This window comes from Pseudonaja textilis, chromosome Z (genome assembly GCF_049901715.1).
Source record: "Pseudonaja textilis isolate UNSWEBS1 chromosome Z, rPseTex1.2, whole genome shotgun sequence".
In the NCBI taxonomy this organism is placed as follows: Eukaryota; Metazoa; Chordata; class Lepidosauria; order Squamata; family Elapidae; genus Pseudonaja; species Pseudonaja textilis.
In genome coordinates, this window is record NC_142008.1 from 13,057,904 (window position 1) to 13,082,331 (window position 24,428).

Below are 24,428 nucleotides of genomic sequence, written 5' to 3' on the forward strand. Positions count from 1 at the left end.
AAGTGTGTCATAGAAAACAGAGCTTTATTCCTAACTGCCTTGCCCAGTTTGTAGCCCGAGACTGGAGTTCCTGGAATTGAGAGGTGGGATTTTTGACTGGGAAGCCTGGAAGATGTATAATACAGCTCAGTGTATTTTCTGCTGTAAATACATTTCTGGAAGTAATAGTAACAGAAATAGTGTTGGAAGGGACCTTGGATATCATTTCATCCAACCCCCTGTTCTTGTAGGAGACCTATACTATTTCTGATAGATGGGTGTCTATGCAAGGCTGAAAACTTATTCTCACTTTAATCACACCTGGACAACATCCTGTTTTCAGTGATGTGTACCTGATTTTCAGTGATCAGTACCTGATTTTCTGTGGCAACTTCCCAACCATATTGCTATGTCCCAAAGCTGATTTACCATGGTTATTTTAGGCAGCAGTACTTAGATTGCATTAAATATGATTAATGTGTTAGTAGATTGTTGACTTTGAACCTTTAAAAAAGTCTAGTTGCAGTTCAAACCTATCTGTCTTTCTTCTGGATAGATCCCACGTTTCCCTTGCCTCTTTTCCCCAGGGAAAGTAGGGGACGTTGATTTATTTATATTTTTAAAAAGCCATTTCATGATATGAAAACAAGTGATTTGGCAAGGAAAGCCCAAAAGAACAATTAACCCTATGCTGTAAAGCTATATGTATCAAGCAATCCTTGACTTAGAACCACAGTTAAGTCCAAAATTTATGTTGCTGAGCAAAACAATTATTAAGTGAGTTTTGTTCCTATTTTAATTCTTGCCATGGTTGGTAAGTGAGCCTGGCTTCCCCATTGATTTTGCTTGTCAGAAGATCGCAAAAGGTGATCACATGACCCCGGGAGACTGCAACCATCATAAAATATGCGCCAGTTGAAAGTGTCACAATTTTGGTGGGGTTATTGCAACAGTCTTAAAGTATGAAAAACAGTTGTAAGTCACTTTTTTCAGTGCTGTTGTAAGTTCAAACAATCACCTAATAACTGGTTGTAAGTTAACCTGTACTTTATTAAATGTGCCAGCTCTCCATTAGGCAGGGTTCACCCAGGGGATGTTAGGAACACCTGAGCTTCAAACTCCAATGCTATAGCTTTGGGGAAATAAGCTGAAAATTAAGGAATTGTGAGCAACACCTGAGTGCAGATGTTAAAATGCTCTTGCCCTCATTTCAAAATATAAGGTAGTGACCCCAAAAGCCAATGCCTCTTGAGGAACAGGCTCTAGTGATTTTGGTTTACCTAGACTATTCCTGGACTATCGTTAACTCAAAAAAAAACAACCAACCCCAAATAAGAGATATTGTGCCCTGTAATTATGATTTTTGCTGCCAAGGAGAAGTCATTGTATATACTGGAACATAATTGGACATATTGTTATAGTTTTATGGAAGCTTTTCAGCAAAGGACAGGTGATTCCCCATTCCACATCTAAATCTTGAGTACAATGGGGATAGGAAAGGAAAGGAAAGGGGAAAGAAAGGAAAGGAAAAGGGAATGGAATGGAATGGATTGGAATGGAACGGAACAGAACAGAACAGAATAAAATAGAATAGGAGTGAGAGTTGGAATGGATCTTGGAAGTCTTCTAGTTTAACTCTTTTCAAGTGAGAAACCCTATAGGCCTATACCATTTCTGTCTGATCTCTTCTTAAACACCCCCAGTGATGGAGCATCTACAACTTCTGAAGTCAAGCCACTGCACCGATTATTTGTTTTTGCTGTCAAGAAATTTCTCCTTAGTTCTAGACTTGGACTGATCATGTGGCTTCTTTCCACAGTATATCATAAATACAGATAATGTAACCATAAATACAGATAATGTAATGTAGCCTTGCCCTGAAATTAGGCAATCCTGGGCTTAGACAGGGTAAGGAATACATGCTTGGGTCTCTGATTTGCAAAAAAGGTGTAATAATAAAAGTCACATTTTTTCTTCCATTATCTAATACCTAATCTTCTATTCCATCTTTTTCTGTTGAGTTATGTGAATTCGTGCTGTTTAGTTAGTTACAGACATACCACTAAAATGGGAAACTCATTGCAACATTTCCTGTTTTACATGAGATTCTACCAGTATTGGTAGATAGTTTGCATTTATTTTAAAATGTTGGTGAAGTGCAAACATGCACGCACACACCAACACGTTTCAAATATTTTATGTAACAAAGCATGTGGTGGCGTGTCTGTACAGGGAGCCCTGGATATAATCTTAATGTTGGCATTTTGTCTCCTAGTAACGGGATAAAGCTCTTCTAATGAGCTGCAGTTGTACAGTTAAATTAGTAGTTTCAGGGACCAGGACTTCAATATTAGCACTGAAGATTTTATCAACTTTTGCACTGTTTAATACTATTGATTATGTTAGCTTTTTAATAGAATGAAACAAAAAATGTCAGGCTTAACCCTGCTGACAGCAATGGATGTGTCCATGTAGATTTTTTGGGTAATGATACAGAAATGAATCACGTCTTCCTTTTCCCAAGACATTTAACCTATAGCCATAGGGTTTCTTCTGACATCAAACTCAACTATGCAATAGAAGTTTGATCCTGTTTAATGTTTTTCAAGATGAGTCAAAGATGGCTTCAAAACTCTAAACATATCTGACCTTAATCTAAATAAACTGAAATCGCAGTGATTTGCAACAAAGGAAATTCATCAGTTCCCTGAAAATTATCCCCTCTAATATTAAAACCAGGAATAAAAAAAATAAAAAAAAATCTAAAATTCTTAAAAAGAAAAACACAAGAGAAAAAAAATTTTTTTCCAAAGAGTTGTTTTGAAAGGAAAAAATTAAAATTAAAAAGTAAAGTCCAGTCCAGTTTCAAAGTTGAAAAGTTTTAATAAAATCCAAAATTCCAATAAGAAGAAAGAAAAAACCTTCAGGTTTAATTTGTGCTTAATCTGGCCGCTTAAGCACTTTTATCTTCACTTTTAAATTTAATTTTTAGACTTTTAGGGTGTTCTCTCCAGAAAAAAAGTAAGCAGAAAATTATCTCATCAAACGGACACACTTTCTTTCCAGCTTTCTTCCATTCCAGAGCTGTCCCAGCTTCAGCAGCTTCAATGGGTGCCTCTCCACCGCGGGGAAAAAGGGGCTTCTCCTGGATCTACTAGGGAGTTTGCGATGTCCCTGGGATTGACAGGATGTGCCCTCCTCTGTCACCGTCTCTACAGGATGGTTTAGGTCCGTTGGGACCGTCCTGCAATGGAGATAAGAGCAGCGATCTTAGAGCTTAAAGATCGCATGCTGTACCGCTGCGATGCAAGCTCCTCCTTCCTACTTGCTTGTATTTCTAGTGTATAAGCTTAACATTTCATTATCTGAAAAAACACATCTCCTTATGTGTGTTATATATTCTCTCCCTCTTTCTCCTTTCTTCCCTCCCTCTCATATAAACTGTTACTTTTTCCTCCCTGCAGGGATACCAAGGTATGGTTGATGGGGGTGAAAATATTGTTGAAGTTACATGGGAGAGTGTTTCAAGTATCCTCCAAGTGGTAGGTACCGAATTAAGCAGAATGTTAATACAGATGTTTACCTGATAATATAGTAAATCATCCCCAAAAGACTGAAACTAGAGCTTAATGTACATATTTGAATGATCATTGATTCAAAGGTCTTTTCCAAAAGGCTGTTTTTTCCTTGAGGTAGATGTTTCGTGTCTCACCCAGGAAAGCTTCATCAAATGACTACTACTATTGCTACTATTACTTCTTCTTCTTCTTCTTCTTCTTCTTCTTCTTCTTCTTCTTCTTCTTCTTCTTCTTCTTCTTCTTCTTCTTCTTCTTCTTCTTCTTCTTCTTCTTCTTCTTCTTCTTCTTCTTCTTCTCCTCCTCCTCCTCCTCCTCCTCCTCCTCCTCCTCCTCTTCCTCTTCCTCCTCCTCCTCCTTTTCTTCCTCTTTTTCTTCTTCTTCCTCTTCCTCTTCTCCTTCTCCTTCTCCTTCCTCCTCCTCCTCCTCCTCCTCCTCCTCCTCCTCCTCCAAACCAGTCCAGTTGCCTTTTGAAAATGCACCTTTGAGACAACTAAGCCTAAATGTCTGAGAATCTCTCCGTAGACATTAAGACTTACTGACATTGTTGTTTTCTGTTGTTTCCAATTTTTCCAGTGTGCTTGCAACAGAAACCATGAACCAATTGTAGAATCTGGTGTCTTTTCATTCTGCTTTTCATTTGTCTAATTATAAGACCTTTTACAAAACTTTGTTATGCTGGGAGGTCTTTATTAACTGCATTTAGGTTGGAGGTGCTGCTCTTGAACATCATTTCCATGGTTTAATTTCTACCTCCTGAGGAATCAGTACAATATCTTGAAAAGCTGCAATCTTCTCAACTTGCATAATAATTTTCTTTTGAGCTGGTATGGTGTTCAACTGATTATGGACCATCAAATTGGTGTTGATTCTTAGCGACCACATGGAGAAATTTTCTCCACAATGATCTATTTCTAACCTGGTCTTACAGGTCTTCCAACAGAGCAAAGGAATTTTATTTTGCCCCTATGAGCAGGTGACAGCGCAATACCTGTGATTAAGCATGTGATAAAAGGAAATGGAATATTGCAGTCATACACAACACAGATTCTCTGTTTCATAAGATTTGGCCAGCACACAAATTTCCTCCTGCCTCCTATTATAATCTTACTGTGTTTACACATCTACAGAGTATTCTGAGGGTGTGGAGGAAGAGAACAAGTTCAACAAAGTCAGGGAAGTGTAACTATGGCAGATATTTTCAATTTTCAAAATAGGAATTCCAAGTAGCTTTGTAAGATATGTGTGATATATTACGATGAGTGCCATGCCTGGCAGTTGTAAGAATAGAAATTTCTGCATCTTTGGAAAAAAGGTGCTAGTTGTGAAAGGCTGTCATATATATTGTAAGCGATTTTTATATTATCTTCCTATAATTAGTAATATAAAGAAATTTTTTTTCTATTCCAATGGGCCCTAAAGGTTGCTTATGGATGATTTAGGCCCATTGAAATGAGATCTATTGTTTCTCATCTGAACTTTTCCTTCTGTCTTTAGGGGGGGACTGTTATTGGCAGTGCTCGCTGTAAAGCTTTTCGAACTCGTGAAGGTCGCTTGAAAGCGGCCTGCAATCTAGTGAAGTGTGGAATCACAAACCTTTGTGTGATTGGGGGAGATGGCAGCTTAACTGGTGCAAATATCTTTCGGGAAGAGTGGAATGGCCTGTTAGAGGAGTTGGCAAAGAATGGTAAGTTATCTTGTTGCTGTTGAAGCATTGAATCATCATTGTATGCCACAAAAACTAGGTATTGCTCAACTTACAACTAGTTGCTCAGCAACTGTTTGGAATTATAACGGGCACTACAGACCTTTCGGGGGGGGTGTTACTTACAACCTGGTTTTGATGGTCTCATGCCCCACCCACTGTTTTGATGGTCTCATGCCCCACCCGCTGATCACATTACTGCACTTCAATACATGGCAACTGGACTGCAGCCATTGGCAGTGTCCTGCAATCACATGACCAGATGTTATGGTGGTTTTCCTGAAAACTGGCATTTTTTTCGGTTTTTGGCAAAAACCACACTCATAGCAAGCTATTGGTCTGCTTATCGACTGTTGCATTCATTTAACAACTGCAAGGGTTGTTTTAGGACTTGCTTAACCACTACTACAAAAAAGATTGTGAAATCAGGTTGGGCCTGTGGCTTACTTTCTTTATATGAATGATGATTGTGATGGCTCCTTCATGGTTGGAATTCAAAGACTACCTGTATTTTCCATATTGTTACTTCATTTCCCAAAATGCCGGCATTGACCAGTCATAAGAATGTAAGCAGCGGTTCCTAAACTCCACATTTTCAACCCAAGTTGGGACCAAAAGCAATGTAAATTAAGGATATCTAATTAGTGTAGATCAGATCTCCTAAGAAGGTTCCTTCCTTGGTGGTTGGAGACCTGGTTTGTATGCAGAAGATCCCAAATTTAGTTGTTTGGAATTCAGGTATGTTCTGAGTCTGGAAAACAGTGGCAATGGATAAGGCAGAGGGAATGAAAAAATTGGACTCTGGAAGCATCCATGTGGAATGCTCTGAGCCATCACCCTTTGCCAAATGGTTTCTCATGGTCCTTCACAAAATGAATAATGAACAGCTTTTTGATGTTGCACCAATACATAGTCATAGCAGCATGACAGGATAAAACTGTTAGCTTTGCAGATGTCATTGTAACAAACAATAGTTGAAAGGGACCTTGAATTTCTTCTAATTCAATCTCCTGGTCAGTTAAAGACCATATACCATTTCAGATAAATGGTTATTCAATCTCTTCTTTAAAAAAAAACCTCCAGTGATAGAACACCCACAACTTCTGCAGGCAAGCCATTCCACTGGTTAGTTGTTCTAAATTGTATATATGAAGCTATGTGAGATTTAGCAATTGTGTTAATTTATCTTTTAAATACTTGGTACTTATCACGCAGGGAAATTCACAAAGAGGATCCCAACACTGTTGGGCATAAAGTTGCTATATGCACACTTAAGAGCCAATGTAACTGCAAACTTACATGTTTCTTCTAGTGTTGGTAATCTTTATTTCCCCTTGGGGAATTACATCAGTTTTCTTTTGGTCTTTTAGTTTTTTAGTCTACAGGCCACAACCGTATTTCCAGAGATTATCTTCTGCTTGGGTATTTTTATCAGTTTTGTCAGTTCTGATTTTCAGATATCTTGCTAACCTCACTTCTCTACATAGTTCCTTTATTTGAAACATTATGAGTTCATTTTGGTCTTTAATTTTACCTCCTATTAATTTTGCCTCTCACCCTCCATTCGTGTGCTGAAATGCATTATGGCATTTAAATTGCACTGGAAATAATGGTTGCTCTGTCTGTCTGTCTGTCTATCTATTTATCATTTATCTCTATCATATTTTATAACTTCCCATGTCCCTCATAGAGGGATTCTGTGCTTTTAAATGCTCATTAAATTAATTTATGTAGTTTATAAACCATAATTCCAGTATGAACCAGACACAGGTGCTTTGTCAGAACAGCATACTATTTGTCCCTGAATTGCCTGACAGAAGGCATATGCAATGAACTGTGCCAGCATTGTCTTAATGTCTTGCTTTTGTTTGCTTTGATGAATGAATAGACTCATTGATAATGAAGCACGTCTTGCAAATGAAGCAAGAAAGTGAGTGGCCAACAGTGTGGTCAAAATACTGTGTACTAGTTCTCGTAACATGGTCAGTTTTATTTACTCGACTCCTATTATTTGCTTCTCTGAGATTGCTGCTTGGGTACTTTGCAGTCATTTCAAATTCCTTTTATGTACATGCATCTTCCTGCAATATTTTCTTCATCCATTGATAAACCGTAGTGAATAGATACAGAGCTTTGCCTTTGATCTCTCTTTTTACTCTCCCTTACCCCCTCATTATTTTTCAATCCATTGCCAACTCTGATCACTCACAAAGACTTTCCTTCTATCTTTCACAGGTCCATGCTTTACTCATTTGTTGCAGTCTTCTTCTCTCTGTCCTTCCGTTGTCATTGATTTCTAATTCCACTCCACTCTATTCCATTCCATTCTTCTTATCTTTCTGATCCTTTGTGTCAACCTCTTTACTTCATGTAGTTCATCCCCAACATCTTATTTGTGAAATCTTGGATAAACTGATCTCTCCCACCCTCTATTTGTTAGCCAAATAAAGTCAGTGTACCTGTTCTATTTATCGCCGCCTTCACTTCCCCTTTTTGTGTGCTCTTTTTTCCCATGTCAGATCAGGAGGTCTATTAAGTTTCCTTTTGCGGCTCCCTCCTTTTATATCAATCAAATTGAAGCTGGACAAAGATGGATTAATTTGGATTGCTTCACTGATCTAGGGGTGGCCTAAAGGACCTCTTTCACTTCATATATTTTATGAACCAATTTCTTTTTCTTGAGAGAAAATTATCATCCGCTAGGAGAAACAAGGAAAAATATAAATAGGTCAAGAGGTTGAATTAGGGCCTGGAATTTTATCCTTTGCTAGGCTGCATCAGTATCAGAACTCTTGGAGAAGGATGGAGAGAGAGCTTGACACGTACTGGCTCCTTTTGATGTTATTTTTAGCTGACTTCTATTTTTAGGATGAATGTTAAGAAATGGAGAAGCTAAGCTCTGATACTGGAACCATCATAAACATATCTAACATTCACAGCCAACAAAATGTCTCAAAGCTTGTTCTCTGGGTACATGAAATTGTCCAGATGCTAGAGATCTTTTCTCACTTTAATATTTTTCCCATTGTATTTCCTATTTCTATAAGCTGTGATATTCCGCACACAAAAGCTATTGCAGTAGTTGAGTTCCAAAACAGGCATGTGCAAGATCTCACCCCATGAAAAGGGAAAGCAAAGTTGACAGAAGGGTGTCTCTCTCCCTCCCTCCCTCCCTCTCTCTGCTAAGCTTCCTGTTTGCCTCTCAGTTATGATAATGGCAATTCTGAAAATACCCTCTATTTGTGGTAAGAAAAATGACAACGAAGATGAATTTGAACCAGCCTTACAATACTGTTTATGCAAGCTCTCTTGTCCGTCAGGTCTTTGGCCTACAAAAATATTTTTTTTCTCTCTGCAAACTGATCTTTTTGCCTAACCTTTGCCAAGTCGAAACTGGCATTCAGAATTGAAAGAGCTTATTAATCACCTTTAGACTTCAGGAAATATTTGCCTTTCCTTGTCAATGGAACAGTGAAAAATCTCCATGATTTTGCCATTTCTGGATTAAAGTTGCGAGGGGGAGGGGACATGTACAAGTGGCTCAGATCCACCAACTGCGCCATTCTTGGTAAAGATTAACTGATTTCATTTAAACACGAATAAGAGGGTGAGTCCTACTTATAAGTCTAGAATGGCTTTTACTGACCGTCACAGCACAAACACTTAACTGATGGATGTGAATCCATATGAGAGCATCTTTGATAAAGTTATTCCATTGGTTCACTTATACCAATTCTCCTCTCCTTCCTTCCTTCCTTCCTTCCCTTCCTCCCTCCCTCCCTCTGTCCTTCCTTCTTCCCTCACCCGTCCTCCTCTCCCCCCTCCTTCCTAATGGGCAATGGTTATTCAAACTTCAAAGAGAGGCCTTATTCAAATCTTCTATCTGAATATCTATTTTTCTACCCATGTGGGAAAAACAATACAGCTTCTCAGACATTCCAGAGAGTATCCAATGAGGCTAGTATTCATGGTGTCCAATCTTATTTTTTCATCCTTCCTAAAACAGCCAAAAGGGAATTACTATACATAGCATGTCGTTTACATTCTGAAGGAAAGGTCTAAATTACCTTGTCTCTTTTCATATCATGTCCTTACATGATTATATAATGCTAAAGTGATATTTATGTATATCTTGAAACTGTAAGATCATCCTAAAAATGTCTCTGAGACTCTAAAGGGAAGGAATGTTTCTTGGGTACTTCTAGATATATTATTACTTCTTTTTCTTTTCTTTTCTTTTTGGTCAGGTGAGATTGAAGAAGAAGCTGTAAAGAACTATGCTTACCTGAACATTGTGGGAATGGTTGGGTCCATTGACAATGATTTCTGTGGAACAGACATGACTATTGGCACAGATTCTGCCTTGCATAGAATCATTGAAGTGGTGGATGCCATCATGACTACTGCTCAAAGGTATTTGATTCACTGGAAAATGTCATAAAGATTGGGATGACCTATAGAAAATTTAAGTAAAAGGTAAATGTCCTGGACTTCCGGTTGCAATGCCACGGTGGTGTGGGGAGGGAAGAATGAGCACCGTTTTCTTGTCCCCAGTCTGCGCGTCCGGAGGCCCTTCGAGGGGCACACAAATGTTGGAGAGATCTGTGAAGGTGTGGAGAAGCCTGAGTAGCAGCAAGGCAGAGGGCAGCTGCCTGCTGCACTGAAGAAAACTTCATTTGCTCCGGCGTGTGAGTATGTGGTATATACAATGTGGTATATGATTATTATAGGTAGGGAGATATTAATCATATATCACATTGTCTGTATTATATTTTATGGCCAAGAGGGGAACTAATTACCATGTCAAGATGGACATTGTAAATAATATTCCTGCTTCATACTTTAGAAAACTGTAAAACCATGGCTTTGTGTTTTATCCTGCCTTCAGTGGCCGTCAAAACTTATTTTACTGCAGACAATACATAAAAGTTGTATTTGTAGATTGCACTAAGCCAAAAGATAATTTGCTGATTTAGTATAACAATTTGTAGGAATGTATTCATTTTGATTTATAAACCATGGTAAGTGGTTAGGTGTGAACAGACTTCCGCAAGTCTGTTCTTCAGGGTTAAGCAAATTTTGGCCTACCTTCATATATGAATCCAGATTCTGATGGCCTTTCCCGACACATTTATTGTAGAGAGAGGACAATGAAGGTATTCGCATTGACTAGAAAATCCCTGTTTTCTTTCACTTTTTAGACAACCAATTATTATGAATCCCTTCAGGAAGATTTGCCATAGCTGAAGAACTTCTACAGTTCTCAGTCTTTTCTGGAAGATATAATGCACATTAACATTTTGGGGATAGGATATTTCATACTGTAATAATAATTTGTACGGCATACTTTTTTATTCAGCTTCTGAGCAGCTCTGAAATCCATTTCAGGTCCTTCATATGGACAGCAAAAAAATTCTCTTTTGCCCACTCCTGCCCCATCATGCTTTTGGAAGCATTTATTTCCTTTTTAAAGCTAACAATGGCTTATTGTACCTCAAAAGACTGAAGTGTGGTTAGTCTAATCTGGAATTTTTTGCAACAACAACACAACTAAGTTTTAAAAAGCTGCCGAAAGGCAAAATGAGTGAAAAAACGATAATTTATTTCCAGTACATTTAAACATATGTTTCCCTGACATAGGAAAATTCTTCCTTTGTTTCAGGTACTTCATAAACAACTGCATGGAAATGCTCTATAGGTAGTCCTTGATTTACAACAGTTTATTTAGTGACTGGCTATTCAAATTTACAACAGCACTGGCAAAAGTGACTTATGACAGTTTTTCACACTTATGACCATTGCATCCCCATAAGTCACATGATCAAAATTCAGACACTTGGGAACTGACTCATATTTATGACAGTTGTTGTGTCCTGGGATCATGTGATCACCTTCTAACCAACAAAGTCAATGAAAAACCAGATTCACTTCATAACTCAACAACTGCAGTGAATCACTTAACGACTGTGGCAAGAAAAGTCATAAAATGGGGGCAAAATTCACTTAACAAATGTCTCACTTAGTAACAAAAATTAGGCTTAATTGTGATCATGTCGAAGACTACCAATATAGAAATTTGTTCTTGAGAAAAACACTGTTTTTTAGCCTTATTGTTAAGATAGTTGATTTTTTTTCTCCCAGAAATGTCTCTTGATGGCATTTAGGAATTTATTCCATGCTTGATATAATGACAGGTGCTACAGCTGGTATACTTTTTTAAATTAAATGTTTAGCAATCAAGCAGATGCCCTTCAAAACTTTTTTATACCTTGAAATCTTAAAAAGCTTAGTGGTAGGATTTTTTCACCATGGTGTCTTCTCTTGGCATTGAAGAAGAGTGCAGGTCCTCCATACAGATATTATTTAATTAGTCATAATCCCCAGATAATTTTATCATGAATTTAATATAAAGACATTCCATGTTGTCTTCTTTGAAAGGAATTTTAAAGACAAATACCCCTTTTCATCTAACTGAATGAAAATTAGTAAAGAAAGAAAAATGCAGGACAGTTTTCCTACACAGTGCAAATTGGGGCTTGTTTGCTTGCAGTTCACCCTGTTCCCAGCCCCCCAAAATACTTTGTTGAACATGCCAGGATCACACTGTAGTTTTATTATCTAATCTTCATGATGTTACACCATGGCTTAGCATATCATTCAACCTGAACTTTTGTATGAATTCTGTTGCCATCAAAAAGCTGGAAGCAGTTGTTTGGAAGTTTGTAACCTTTGGCTGGCTATGGAGGAATAGAAATTGAGCCTTGGGAGGCATGCATGAATTCCTAGAAACAGCAGCTGAGCCCTTTCAACACTTCCACTGGCATTTGTCACATCGTTAGGTGCTTTGACAGGAACGAGGCATGCAAATATATGGCGGGGGAGGAAGAACGAGGATTCTCTTTTTCTAGTGCTTTTACCGTCTGTTGCATAGTTCTGTAAGCCAATAAGAAGAAACATGTTTGAGAAAATTTGTGTAAATCTTTGATTTCCAATAGTATCTATAATTGAAAGGTACCCTGTTTCCCTGAAAATAAGCCCCAACATGATTTTTCAGGAGGCTTATTACAAGCCCTACCCCCAAGATGTCCCAGTTCAGATCATTATCTAGACTTGAAGCATTTTAGTGCTATAATTTCCCCAAAATAAGACCTAAGTGGAAAATAAGTCCTAATGTATCTTTTGGAGCAAAAATTAATATAAGACCCGGTATTATTTTCTGGGAAACATGGTCAGTAGCAAATGTAAATGGTAATATGTAAATAATATATTTTCCTTAAACTCCATATTTATGGAGAAATGAGAAAAAAACTTGGGTATTTTTTTCAATAAAATCTTACTATAAAGTAATTCTTGGCTTACAGCAATTCATTCAGTGACTGTTCAACGTTATGTTGGCATTGAAAAATGTGACTTATGACCACTTTTCACACTTATGACCATTGCAGCATCCCTATGTCATGTAATCAAAATAGCTTGACAACTGTTTAATATGATGTTTGCAATGTCCTGGGCTCACATGAACAACTTTTGCTGCCTCCTGACAAGCAAAATCAATGGGGAAACCAGGTTCACTTAACAAGCACATTCCTAATTTAACAACTATAAAGAGTTACTTAACAACTGTGGCAAAAAAGATAGTAAAATGGTGCAAAACTCACTTAACCAATGTCTCATTTAACAACATAAGTTTTGCGCTCAATTGTGGTCCTAAATCGACCTTATACTTTTCTGGCAGCTAGATCAATTAAGCAAAGTCCATCTGAATGAGGATGAGAAAAGAATCAAAAAATACACAAAGAAAAATAAGCATAGGGGTCATCCACTTAATGCCAAACTCAAGATCTGTACATTTGAATAGTATTTTACTATTTGTTTTGGTTGTTGATCTGTTGGTCTTGTGTTTTTTCTAGCCATCAGAGGACCTTCGTCCTAGAAGTGATGGGAAGACACTGTGGGTACGTATCTCCAAGATAAATCACTTTTAGTAAAAGAAAAAAAAAGTTGTGGTGTACTCTTCAGATACTGATTGGGAATTTGCTTTTTTGCCCTAGGTATCTGGCACTTGTTAGTGCTTTAGCCTGTGGTGCAGACTATGTATTTATCCCTGAATACCCACCTGAGGAAGGGTGGGAAGATCACATGTGTGCTAGGCTTTCTGAGGTAATCCTTTTCAACTTTGGTATAATAATACATTGGGCTTCCTTGGGGAAATTATCAGCTCCCTGATGAAAATTGAGCAAGAACAACCCAAATTTCCACTCTCTAAAAGGCAACTGTGCCAAAATGGTAAAGATGGCTTGTGAAGACTCTCTCTTTTGGCATTTTTGGATTATTTTTCTGGTCTTTTTCTTCTTCTTCTAAAAATGGAGTGCTGTAGTGAGGGTAGCCCCATGGTGCAATCCATTTATTTTTAACTTGGAAAATATCCATGTGGCCATTCCCTTAATGGTTCTTAGCAGCTTGCAAAACAGCATGGTTAAATTATGGTGGAAAGCAGGAATCGGTTTGCTCAAATGGCACAGATGTACAAAAATATCACTAAACTTATAGCTTATTGGGCTTGTTGACATCTTTCCCCCCAAAATAAGAAGTTAAAAGTTCATGTTAATGCAAGAATTTATTTCTTGAAGACATTGGCTGTTCTGTTTCAACTTATCAATTCTGGAGACTTGTCTGCCTTAGTTCTCATGCTCAGCTTCAACACGAGTGAACAAGAACTCTCAACAAACTTCAGGAATTGTGACTATGAATGGTTTTGGAGAAGCATCACTACAGATCCTAGAATGTCCAGCTTTGGTCTGTATGGGCCTTGAATTCCAACCATGTCTAGAGCAAAGGTGAGGAACGATGGCCCTTTTATGACTTGTGAACTTCAACTCCCAGAATTGCATGACTTAGGAATTCTGGGAGTTGAAGTCCACAAGTCATAAAAAGGCCATCATTCTCTTACCCTGGTTTAAAAAGACAGTGGTTCCTTATCCCTACCTTATAGCACATTCCAGGATACTCTGCAGAATTCATATGTTTGTCAGCTTGATTTGAAAAGGTTTCTGAAATCAAAAAGCCTGAAGACTTTTGGTTCACTTTATCTTACTGAATTTTCATACTCCTGAGCATGGAGCCATACTTGTCCAGGGTAGAAATGGTTATGATCAAATGTATATATACGTTTTCCACCATCCATTACTCTTCCTGATTGATAACAACTGTAGTTCCTATTTCTAGTCATCCTGGCTAAAAATTCTGGAACTGAAAGACCTAGTACGTGTACAATGTATCAAGTTGAAGTAGATATGCTCAATAACATTAGGAAGAAAAGAATAACAATAGGATAGAGTTTCATTAGATGAATTTTGTGAATGTATCTTGTGTAGTGGTCCAGGCTTGTCAAACTGCCCCCAATAGGTATGGGCCCCCCAAACTGGCCCCATACCTATTCAGGCTCCACAAAGGCAAAAAATATCCTAATACATCACAATGTGGCCTGCAATGCGATTGGGTTTGCCACCCCTATAGCAGACGAAATGTTTCCTAGCTATGTTTAGAATTCAGCTTTCCACTGTTTATTCTAGTTTTGGTAGTTTTACTGATCTGTCTTAAATTTCTTTCATCCCAGAACCGTGCCCGAAAGAAAAGGTTGAATATAATAATTGTGTCCGAAGGAGCAATTGATTCATTCAACAAGCCTATCACTTCTGAACAAGTTAAGGATGTAAGTACATGATGTCCATCATGACTTGCTGAATATATATGTGAATCCTCATGTAACTTATTTATAAATGTTGGAATTTTTTAAATATATTGTGTCCTGTAATTGAAATGCAGTCTTAGTTAAGTATGGTTACATTCAAAATTGCCTTTGAAATTCACACATGGAAAAAAATAACCTTAACTGTAGAAAGTTCATTTTCATGTTATTAGCTTCTGTAATACATTAAATAATGCATATTGAACAAATATATGCTGTGCAGAATCTTCAAGCAATATTGATAAAGCTTGATTCTGCAGATGCTTTAGTTTGAGTTCTAGTTCTGGTCAAAGCAGTACTTGGTAGAGGTTTTATCGATAAAAAATAATATTTGAAGTTCAGGGTTTAACTCAGAGATCTTAATCCCATTTCAGTTTCAGGCATGGTCCAAATGAGATAGTCAGTTGAAAAAATTTCCAGCTTTCTAAAAACTGCCCCCGTTTTGACTGTTTTTGTTGGAAGCCTAGGTTCTTGTCCCAAAGGTACTTTTTCAAGAGGCACCTGAACTTTCTGGTTTTTCCTTGAAGACATTTCTTTAAAGACATCACCTTTCTCCAACACAGTCCTTTCAACAGTTCCAAGAAGACTCCACACCCATTTGCACCACTCAGGTTATCCTGGTGACATAGATAAATCTCCAGGTGGCCTCAATGACTCACTAAAAGAACGCAAATGGCCAGCTGTGTGCAAGGAATATAAATCCTTCCATTCGCCACCATCCAGTCAGAGCTGAAGAAGCTTCTTGGATGAGAAGCGAAATGTCTTCAAAAGAAAGACAAGAAAGTCCATTTGCCTCTTGAAAAAGCCCCTTTGAGACATCCATGACCTGGATTACTGAGAATCTCCATAGATGTTTGGTCCTGGGGACTCTATGGGATTGTGATATAAGATGTGGAATGAGTCACTCTGAATGAGATTTCTAAATTTATTATATAAAGATAATGAATAATGAATAAATAAACATTGGTTTTACTGCGGTGTTGATAAAAAAAAAATACAGATTAAGGCAGATAATGCCTCAGTTTTTACAGTAGCAAGTTGCTTCTTGATTCATGGTCATATGTATTTATTTAGATAGTGAAGTTACCAACTCTTAGAAAATGCTGCCTTTGATAGTCATCTACACAGATTAAATAATCAGTTCTATAACCTTCCTCTTTTCTTTGGCTTAAGTAAGTCACTATGCCTTACTTAAAATTCTTTAAACATTTTAAAATGCAAGGCTACATTTGGTTCAAAAGATATTTAAGAGGTATTGATATAGGAGCCTTTTCTCTCCTTTCTTAACTAGACATTCATGGAAATTTATTTTACCTACTAGTTATGCACACATTCTTTTTATTAATTCTTATTATTAAAATATTGTGTAATTTGTCCTTATTTTATTTTTAAGCCAGCATGGTTGGTTCATTTTCAGCTGTTTCATGCTGACTCGTTCTGTTTTTGCTTTTTTGTCAGTGACATTAAAATCTGCCTGGAAAGTATTTGAATCTTTTTGCTGCTTTAAAAATATCATTCTCAATTTGTTTCCTTTTCGTGTTTTGTTAATGAACATCTGATTAAAAGCTCATTACACCAAATTATCTGGTGTTTTACAAACTTGAAAGCTATAAGCAACTCTTGTCAAAGCAAACTTTTATACTCAACTTGTGGATTACAGCCATACAGCAAATCAGAACTTTCTATAAAAAGATATAAACTAGTTTAGATAGCTTATTTTATTTATTTATTTATCATTATTTCTGTCACCATCACTTAGTTCATATGTCGTTATTTATGTTACCACTTATCTCTCAAGCAGCAACTGTTGAGTAATAACAAAAATTTAAAAATCAATAAAAAAGCAACAAATAAATCAGTAAAAAAGCAACAAATCAGAACAGAGACCCGTCCAAATTTTTCAGCTCATTGACCCCTTGACAAAGTTTCAGATTGTTTGACTCCTAAGTATTTATTATATACAAATAATTTGATTTTTATTCTAACTAGAATATGAATAACAATAGAATATGAATAAAACAATGACCCCTTGGATGGTCCCTTCAAACCTTCGGTATCAACACTGATCATTTTTGAGAACTGTGATCTGGAGGTAGCTTATAAGAACAACAGTTACAATCCTATCAACCATCCCATGGGTCCTCCTTATTTCCCTGATCCCCACACATGGGTCAACAGCCATATGTTTTCAGAATGTTATTAGAGTTGCCGTAGCTGGAACTTTGGAAGGGAGTGGTTTGGGGTTTCAGATTGCTGCAACCAAAAAGGTCCACTTCTAAGATTCTATCAGAGCGCATTCCCTAATAGACTGAGAAGAGTATCAAAGATTTCAATTTGTTGGTGGAAGAATTAGAACTAGAACTGAATTTGCGAGAGGCAATTTTAGAGGCTTACATTAGATCTTCTCAGTGCTCATGTAAGGAAAATCTCTGCATAGTTGCCACAGCTCCTAATACTTCTTCTTTGGGTTCACCTTGGTCTTCTTTTGCAGCTTGTGGTGAGTCGGTTAGGGTTTGACACACGAGTGACCATTCTTGGCCATGTGCAACGAGGAGGTACACCCTCTGCTTTTGATCGGATTTTGGTGAGTGAATATAACCAATTTGTTTCTGAGTATTGAAGAAGAATAGCCTATCCAGCACAACCAAGTTTTAGGTGGAATCATTTGATTTTTCTTCCTTGTTCTATTCTTTGAGCCATAGTAAGAATTAATTGTGAAATATTTGAACTTAGGTTATAACCTAAGGGCTGTGGTTAAATTTCTATTCAGCCATAAAGTTACTAGACAAAGTTAGAAAAATTCATCCTTCCTTCTTTCCCCCACTCCCTCTCTAAACATAATAGCAAAATCTCCATTATTATTTATAATTATTAAAAAAAATAATGAAAAACGGAGAGGAAAAACTGACCCCTAAAAACAGTATAAAGAAATATTTAATTTCTACTTATTTTGATATATGAAACTGGGAGGATTGTCCTTTAGAGAAATGAAACTATGGAAAGTCTTTCCAAGTTCTATAGTTAGAAAATTATCCTACAAAAGTTAGGTGTGCTCAATTTAAACTGAAGTAAAGGAAATGGAAATATTAAAAACTCTCTTAGACAAATTATAGTTTCAAGCCTATTCATATTTTTTAGTCATTACATGAGAATGGTTAGTCTAAAGTAGTCAAGAAATGGTTCATTCATGAAAAAAGTCTGCTTGGAATCACAAGGGAAGAGAGGTAGAAACAGAGCCCAAAGTAGGTTGCAATTTGTGGTTGTTTCTCTCTTCCATCTGTAAAAGTAAAGGTAAAGGTTCCGCTTGCACATAGATGCTAGTTGTTTCTGGCTCTAGGGGGCGGTGCTCATCTCCATTACAAAGCTGAAGAACTAGAGTTATCTGAAGACGTCTCCGTGGTCATGTGGCCAGCATGACTAAATGCTAAAGGCACACAAAACGCTATTACCTTCCCACCAAAGTGGTCCCTATTTTTCTACTTGCATTTTTACATGCTTTCGAACTGCTAGATTGGCAGAAGCTGGGACAAGTAACAGGAGCTCACTCCATTATGCGGTGCTAGGGATTCAAACTGCTGAACTGCTGACTTTTCCGATCGACAAGCTCAGCGTCTTAGCCACTGAGCCGTCGCCTTCCATCTTTACTTGACTCTAATATGGGTACATAGAGGGCCATACAATGACATAGGAAATCAGAGTGAGTCCCCAGAGTTGAGCAAGGCTGAGAGGTTCAAGGCTGATGAGTTACAAAATAGGGCAATACTTAGAATACATAAAAGATTTGGGGTTATCTCCATGCTAGATATGATCCATGATCAAATCTAGGTTCTTTAAAAGACATATTTAATGTCGACGGAGACCCACATAAATAAATAAAAAACCTTAGTCAACTCTAGTATAATACTTTGTTCTCTTGAAGGTTTCCCAGCCTTTAAAAAAGCCACTGGATTCTGTGCTAATAATAATTGATCTCCCTCCCTTCTTAATTTTATAGAACTGATCTTTTTTAAGATTGGTTTCACAGGGGACTGTTGGCACATTTCAAAACTATCCACCATCAGATGTTGCAATACCCATAAAAGAACCAACTTGATTTTGGATTTTTACAGGCCAGCCGTATGGGTGTGGAGGCTGTCCTTGCTCTTCTGGAAGCCACGCCTGAAACACCGGGATGTGTGGTGACCCTCTCTGGGAACCTGGCTGTCCGCCTGCCCTTAATGGAGTGTGTTCAGATGGTAAGTTTCCGCTGCTTGTTAGTATGATCTAGCAAACAGTGGCCTGTTGTCAGCTGAAGCACTAGCAATGACATAAGAGAAATGCTTATCAGCACGGGGGACAATCAACTCCAATCAGTCTTACAATAGGAGTAATTGGGTCAAATTGCTGATGGGACTTTGAGAGCAAACTGGGGTGTTGGATTGTGATAACCCAGAGGCCTTTGATAAAGTAGGAGTCTGTTTATCTTAGGTGTTGTTCTTCCTGTTTGTTTTGGCATACCAGAGCATGTGTACACTCTCGTGAGCATGTCATCATGGTCATACAGAGTGGCTAAAATCATTCTTGGTGCTCCAAACTTCCAGTACTTACAGTAAAATGTAGCAGGAGCATTCCTTAGGATGCAATATATTAATAAATGATTTCGGAGAATCTACCTCTCCTTGTTTTTGTATTTTAAATATCAGCCCTAATTTACACAACTATTGAACCAAGGCTAGTTTGTCCACAGAAGAATGAGTCAAATAAACAGCTACATGTGTAAGACCATATAGGTTGCTAATAAGACAACACTTGTACTATGTCATCTAAAAAGATACTCCTTTGGTCTTTTTAGCTGCCAGCAGAAAGGGAGTGGGGGAAAACAGTGCATTCCTCAAATGCCTCAGATAATCGTCTTGGCAGCCCAAAGTTGTTGGCATGCAAGAAAATTACTGGAGAACATGATTGATGACTCTTGGCTATGGATGTGTCCCATTGGAGAATATACATCCAGGGGGTGGGGGGGAAAACCAGGGTCAAGGGAGAAATGAATGATGTATTTTAATGTCGGCTGCATCCTGCTAACACCAACATGGCCACTTCTAATAGATCATTTTTTTTACCCTGCGAGATGCGTCTAGAGACTTATGATTTCTATGGGGGTGGATTTGTTGGAGCTCTGATATACTACAGGTTATCCTCAACTTATAATCGTTTATTTAGTGACCATTCAAAGGTACATTAACATTGATAAACTGACCTATAACCAGTGGTGGGCTGCTGGGTGGTCGGCAAGGTTTGAGCGAACTGCTTGCTGTGATCTCTAGCTGGGCCTGCCCATTTGCCTTGTGCTATGCTTTCCCTAAATAACTAACTTTTCGGCTGCCCAGGTGAGCTCTGTGCCGCCCTGTTGTACCCACCAGAGCTACCTGAGTCAATTAGCTGCCTGTTTGAAGCTGCGTTGCAGCCCCAAAATGCTCACGACCAGCAAACCCCTTGTCAATGAAAGTGCAGCCCACCTCTGCTTATAACTTATAACAATTACAACGGTTGCATCACTCCAAGGTCATATGATCAAAATCCGGATACTTAGCAACTGGTTCATCTTTATAACAGTTGCAGTGTGCCAGGGTCACAAGACACACTGCAACTGTCATAAATATGCAACCTTCTGACAAGCAAAGTCAGTGGGGAAGCCAGATTCACTTAACAACCGTTTTACTAACTTAACAACTTCAGTGATTCACTCAACAGCCAGAAAGGTCATAAAATGGGGCAAAATTCACTTAATAAATCTCTCACTTAGCAACAGAAATATTGGCCTCAACTGTGGTCATAAATCGAGAATTATCTATAATGTTAGGTAGAGCCTAACCTAACCTAAAGTCTAGATTATTATAAGAGTCTTACATGTTGGGATAAATGTACATGAAATTGCATTGTAATCCCATCAAAATCATTTAAAAGTCAATTATTTAATTCCATTTATGGAATAGTAGCGACAGCCCACTCACTTTCTATTCTTGGACCTTGTTTTGAGGGATTGCATATTATTTGTTTTTATTTTCCCCAATTCCCAAGACTCAAGATGTACAGAAAGCTATGGATGAAAGAAGATTCAAAGATGCAGTAGAACTCCGTGGAAGGTGCGACATTATTATTATTATTATTTAATCTTCTAGCAGAAACTGTTAGGTTGCTTTCCAGTGTATGGTGATGGCCAGTTATATCAAAGGCCTCTGTTTTGTAGGTAACTGTGGGAAAAATGGTTTCTCGTCCCAATAATTTTTCAGTTCTATCCAAATGAGATAAAATCTTAGGTCTTGAATTGTGCCAAAATTAGGAGATAATAGAGCCAGCATGACCTTTAAAAAAAAAATTATTGAGTTTTTTCCATTTATACATAATACCAATACTTATTAAACAGTGCTGTGACATTATATATACATTTATATATCCTATCTAAACTTACAATACACAATACTTTCATACCCTCCTATCAATTATATACATTATTTACATTTTCTATTCTTATATCTATTGTCAATCCAAATATACCATGTTTCCAATATTGCATTGTATTCCGTGTCTGCTTTCCCGTTTAGTTCCATAGTTAATTTGTCCATTTCCACGCACTCTAATTTTTTTTTATTATTAAGCCTTTAGGTGGTGTGGAGTTTTTCTTCCAGTACTAGCCATAGGAAATTCTTACTGCTCTTAATACATGTAATATAAGATATTTTATCTCTGTTATAGTTTTTTTTTTATTATTCCTAAAAGGAATAATTCCAGAACAAAATCAAAATGGCCCGGCTAATCATTGTATTTGGTCATTGTTTATTTATCTATCTATTTAATTACTTAGCAGATCTATATCAACTTAAACAATTATTTTATGTTGTTATAAAAATATACTGCCACTATGGTTTCCAGTAATGTTATGAAAAGAATAACAAAATGATATTTGTTTTTTATAGGAGTTTTACCAACAACTTGAATACCTACAAACTCTTGTCTAACAAAAAACCAGAAGACGAACTGCCTAAGGTACGCTTCATAAAGTCCTTGCCTTCATTGTGTCATTTCTCATTTTGGTTTGCTTTCTAATTGCAATTATATTAGAAAAGGAAACAAGAGTTTAGCAAAAAACAATCAATCAGTGAAACATTGTTTTGACAAACTAATTGCAGGGTACCTTCCCATACTTAAGAAAGTCCACTGAATCAAAGTTAGGATATTGCTGAAATTGACTTAATTTCGTAGGTATCATATAAATGCAATAATATGCATAATACCATAATACAAATGCCATTGATTACAATGGAATTTGGTTTTCTACTTCATTGTACTAAAATCTGGTAAAATGAGATTTCAGGAGTTCTTGTAATGGTAGAGGATAGAGGGAAAGGCTTTGGGAGACAGAAGAAAGAGTTCCTATGGAGCCTCGGTGGTAAGATAAGAGTCTGAGCTCCAGAAAAGCTTTTCTCTGTTTCCCATAAAGGAGAAGATAGGATGGGGGAAGCGGATTTAGATTTGCAAGATTCAGTTAGAACAAAAATAGTCAAGACTTACAGGCTTGTTGTCTGGTCTACCTTGTAGGGCTGACAGAAATATTTTCTGTTCTTATTATTATGTACCACCTAGACTTTGACAGAGATAGTATTTAAATATTGGATATTAGGTAAATGAGTAAAATAAATACTGTTGAATTTTATAGATTTATAAATTACTGTATAATTTAATTTAAAATGTAGACGAGCTATCAATTTTCAAAATAAATTAAAGAGACTGAATCTAAAAAAATATCATGGAATTCTTTTTGAAGGTTTTTAGGTACTAATTGAAAAGTTGTAGCTAATTGTATTTAAGCGGTATGAATTTTACCTTAGGGTAAATAAATGTGTACATCTGTGGACCTGTAACCTTTTAAATAAGGTAAATGTTGAAGCTTTATATAAAATTATTCCATGGTGGACTGTAGTAAAATAATTATATGCCTTAAAAGCAGTATCCTGATTAATCCATTAATTTCATTAGTTGTGTTGTTAAATAGTACCTTAAAACCAAATACTAGTCAGTTCATAGTACATCTGGCTGCAGTATACTACTGTCTAGGTAAGTAGGAAGTACTAGTAGGTAGAGCTTGCTGTAAAAATTGTTCTGTTCTCTTTAATAAGTTGGTTTAATTTGTCATTTTAAAAAAAATCAAGTATTTTTACAAGCATTTAATCTTCTTGTTTCTGGAGGCTTTTAAACCAGGGGAGTCAAACTCACATCGTCATGGCAGCATCACATAACATATTGGGACTTTTTCTCCCTTCGCTAAACCGAGTGTGGTCATGGCTAGTGTGTGATGCATCTGGCCCTTGGGCTGAGAGTTTGCCAGCCCTGTTTTAAATCATATATTTAAAGATCATGTTAGTTTTTTAGATCTTTATAGATTTGGTTGCTAACACTTAGGACACAACCCTGCAAGAATTTCCAGTGGAAATAAGAATTGAAGTGCATATACAGCAATATCTCTGAATAAATACACTACAGCTGAAGTTGGGAGGTTGACTTTTTACACTGTATAAAAAGTCTCCAGAGCACAGTGTGGGATTTTGGATATATTGTAGTAAAAGATGGTTTACTGCGGGCAAAAAAGCTTTATGGATGTGGACTAATTGACAGGTTTGTAGACAGAGTTTAATGATTTGCTGTTTTATAATGTTTAGTTATCAGCTGTTTTTCAGCACAGTGTAGTGATTACATATGAAAGGATGCAGACACTTTTAGGAGGATAGGTGTGGTACTTGCTTTTTGATATTTATTTATTTCATTTTAAGAAAACATATTTCTTCCTTTATGTGTGTATTAGCTAGATTAAAATAATCACTGGCATTCAAATCAGTTGTGTTACATTACTTGCTTTTCTGGTTTTCTAAAATAAAGTTTAGGCAGTTAGAGCTTTCCAGGAGCAGAAATGAATGTAGGGGTAACAGGATTATTAAAACAACTCTGATTTTTTTTTTTAAAAAAATGGTTTCTAAAATTGGGAGACTGTTTTTCATTGCTTTCAAATGTCTGAATTCAAACATAAAAAAACTTCATTTTTTAAAAAATTTCAAAGTTATCCTGCTATGCCTTGTGACTTCTACTTTGTTTCAAAAACCTTATTCACTTCTTCTGCAGAGCAATTTCACTGTTGCTGTGTTGAATGTGGGTGCTCCAGCAGCTGGGATGAATGCTGCTGTCCGTTCGGCAGTGAGACTTGGGATCACTGAAGGTCACAAAATGTTAGCTGTCACTGATGGCTTTGAAGGCTTTTCTAGAGGGCAGGTTGGTATTTCCTAAATTTGTCTGTTGTCACCATTTTATGGGAAATAATCTCAACTGGAAGATACATCAGGGCAGTCTTGTCTAGGCTCAGATGCTACGTTAGAACACTTCCTCATGCTATTCC

The 24,428-nt window shown here is 37.1% G+C and overlaps 1 protein-coding gene across 2 annotated transcripts in view; it reads left to right on the top strand.

The window, feature by feature from the left end:
- PFKP (phosphofructokinase, platelet) overlaps window positions 1–24,428 on the top strand; it is a 67,481-nt gene that overhangs the window by 14,686 nt on the left and 28,367 nt on the right. For both annotated transcript variants that reach the window (XR_003374974.2, XM_026709989.2), the window contains exons 3-13: window positions 3,444–3,521; window positions 5,052–5,241; window positions 9,507–9,672; window positions 13,170–13,214; window positions 13,311–13,419; window positions 14,876–14,971; window positions 17,499–17,591; window positions 19,117–19,242; window positions 21,065–21,129; window positions 21,961–22,030; window positions 24,158–24,304. Coding sequence is in view for 1 of the 2 variants with exons in the window: in XM_026709989.2 (XP_026565774.1) it covers window positions 3,444–3,521; window positions 5,052–5,241; window positions 9,507–9,672; window positions 13,170–13,214; window positions 13,311–13,419; window positions 14,876–14,971; window positions 17,499–17,591; window positions 19,117–19,242; window positions 21,065–21,129; window positions 21,961–22,030; window positions 24,158–24,304 (1,185 nt within the window). In the remaining variant the exon portion in view is untranslated. The remainder of the gene's footprint in view (window positions 1–3,443; window positions 3,522–5,051; window positions 5,242–9,506; window positions 9,673–13,169; window positions 13,215–13,310; window positions 13,420–14,875; window positions 14,972–17,498; window positions 17,592–19,116; window positions 19,243–21,064; window positions 21,130–21,960; window positions 22,031–24,157; window positions 24,305–24,428) is intronic.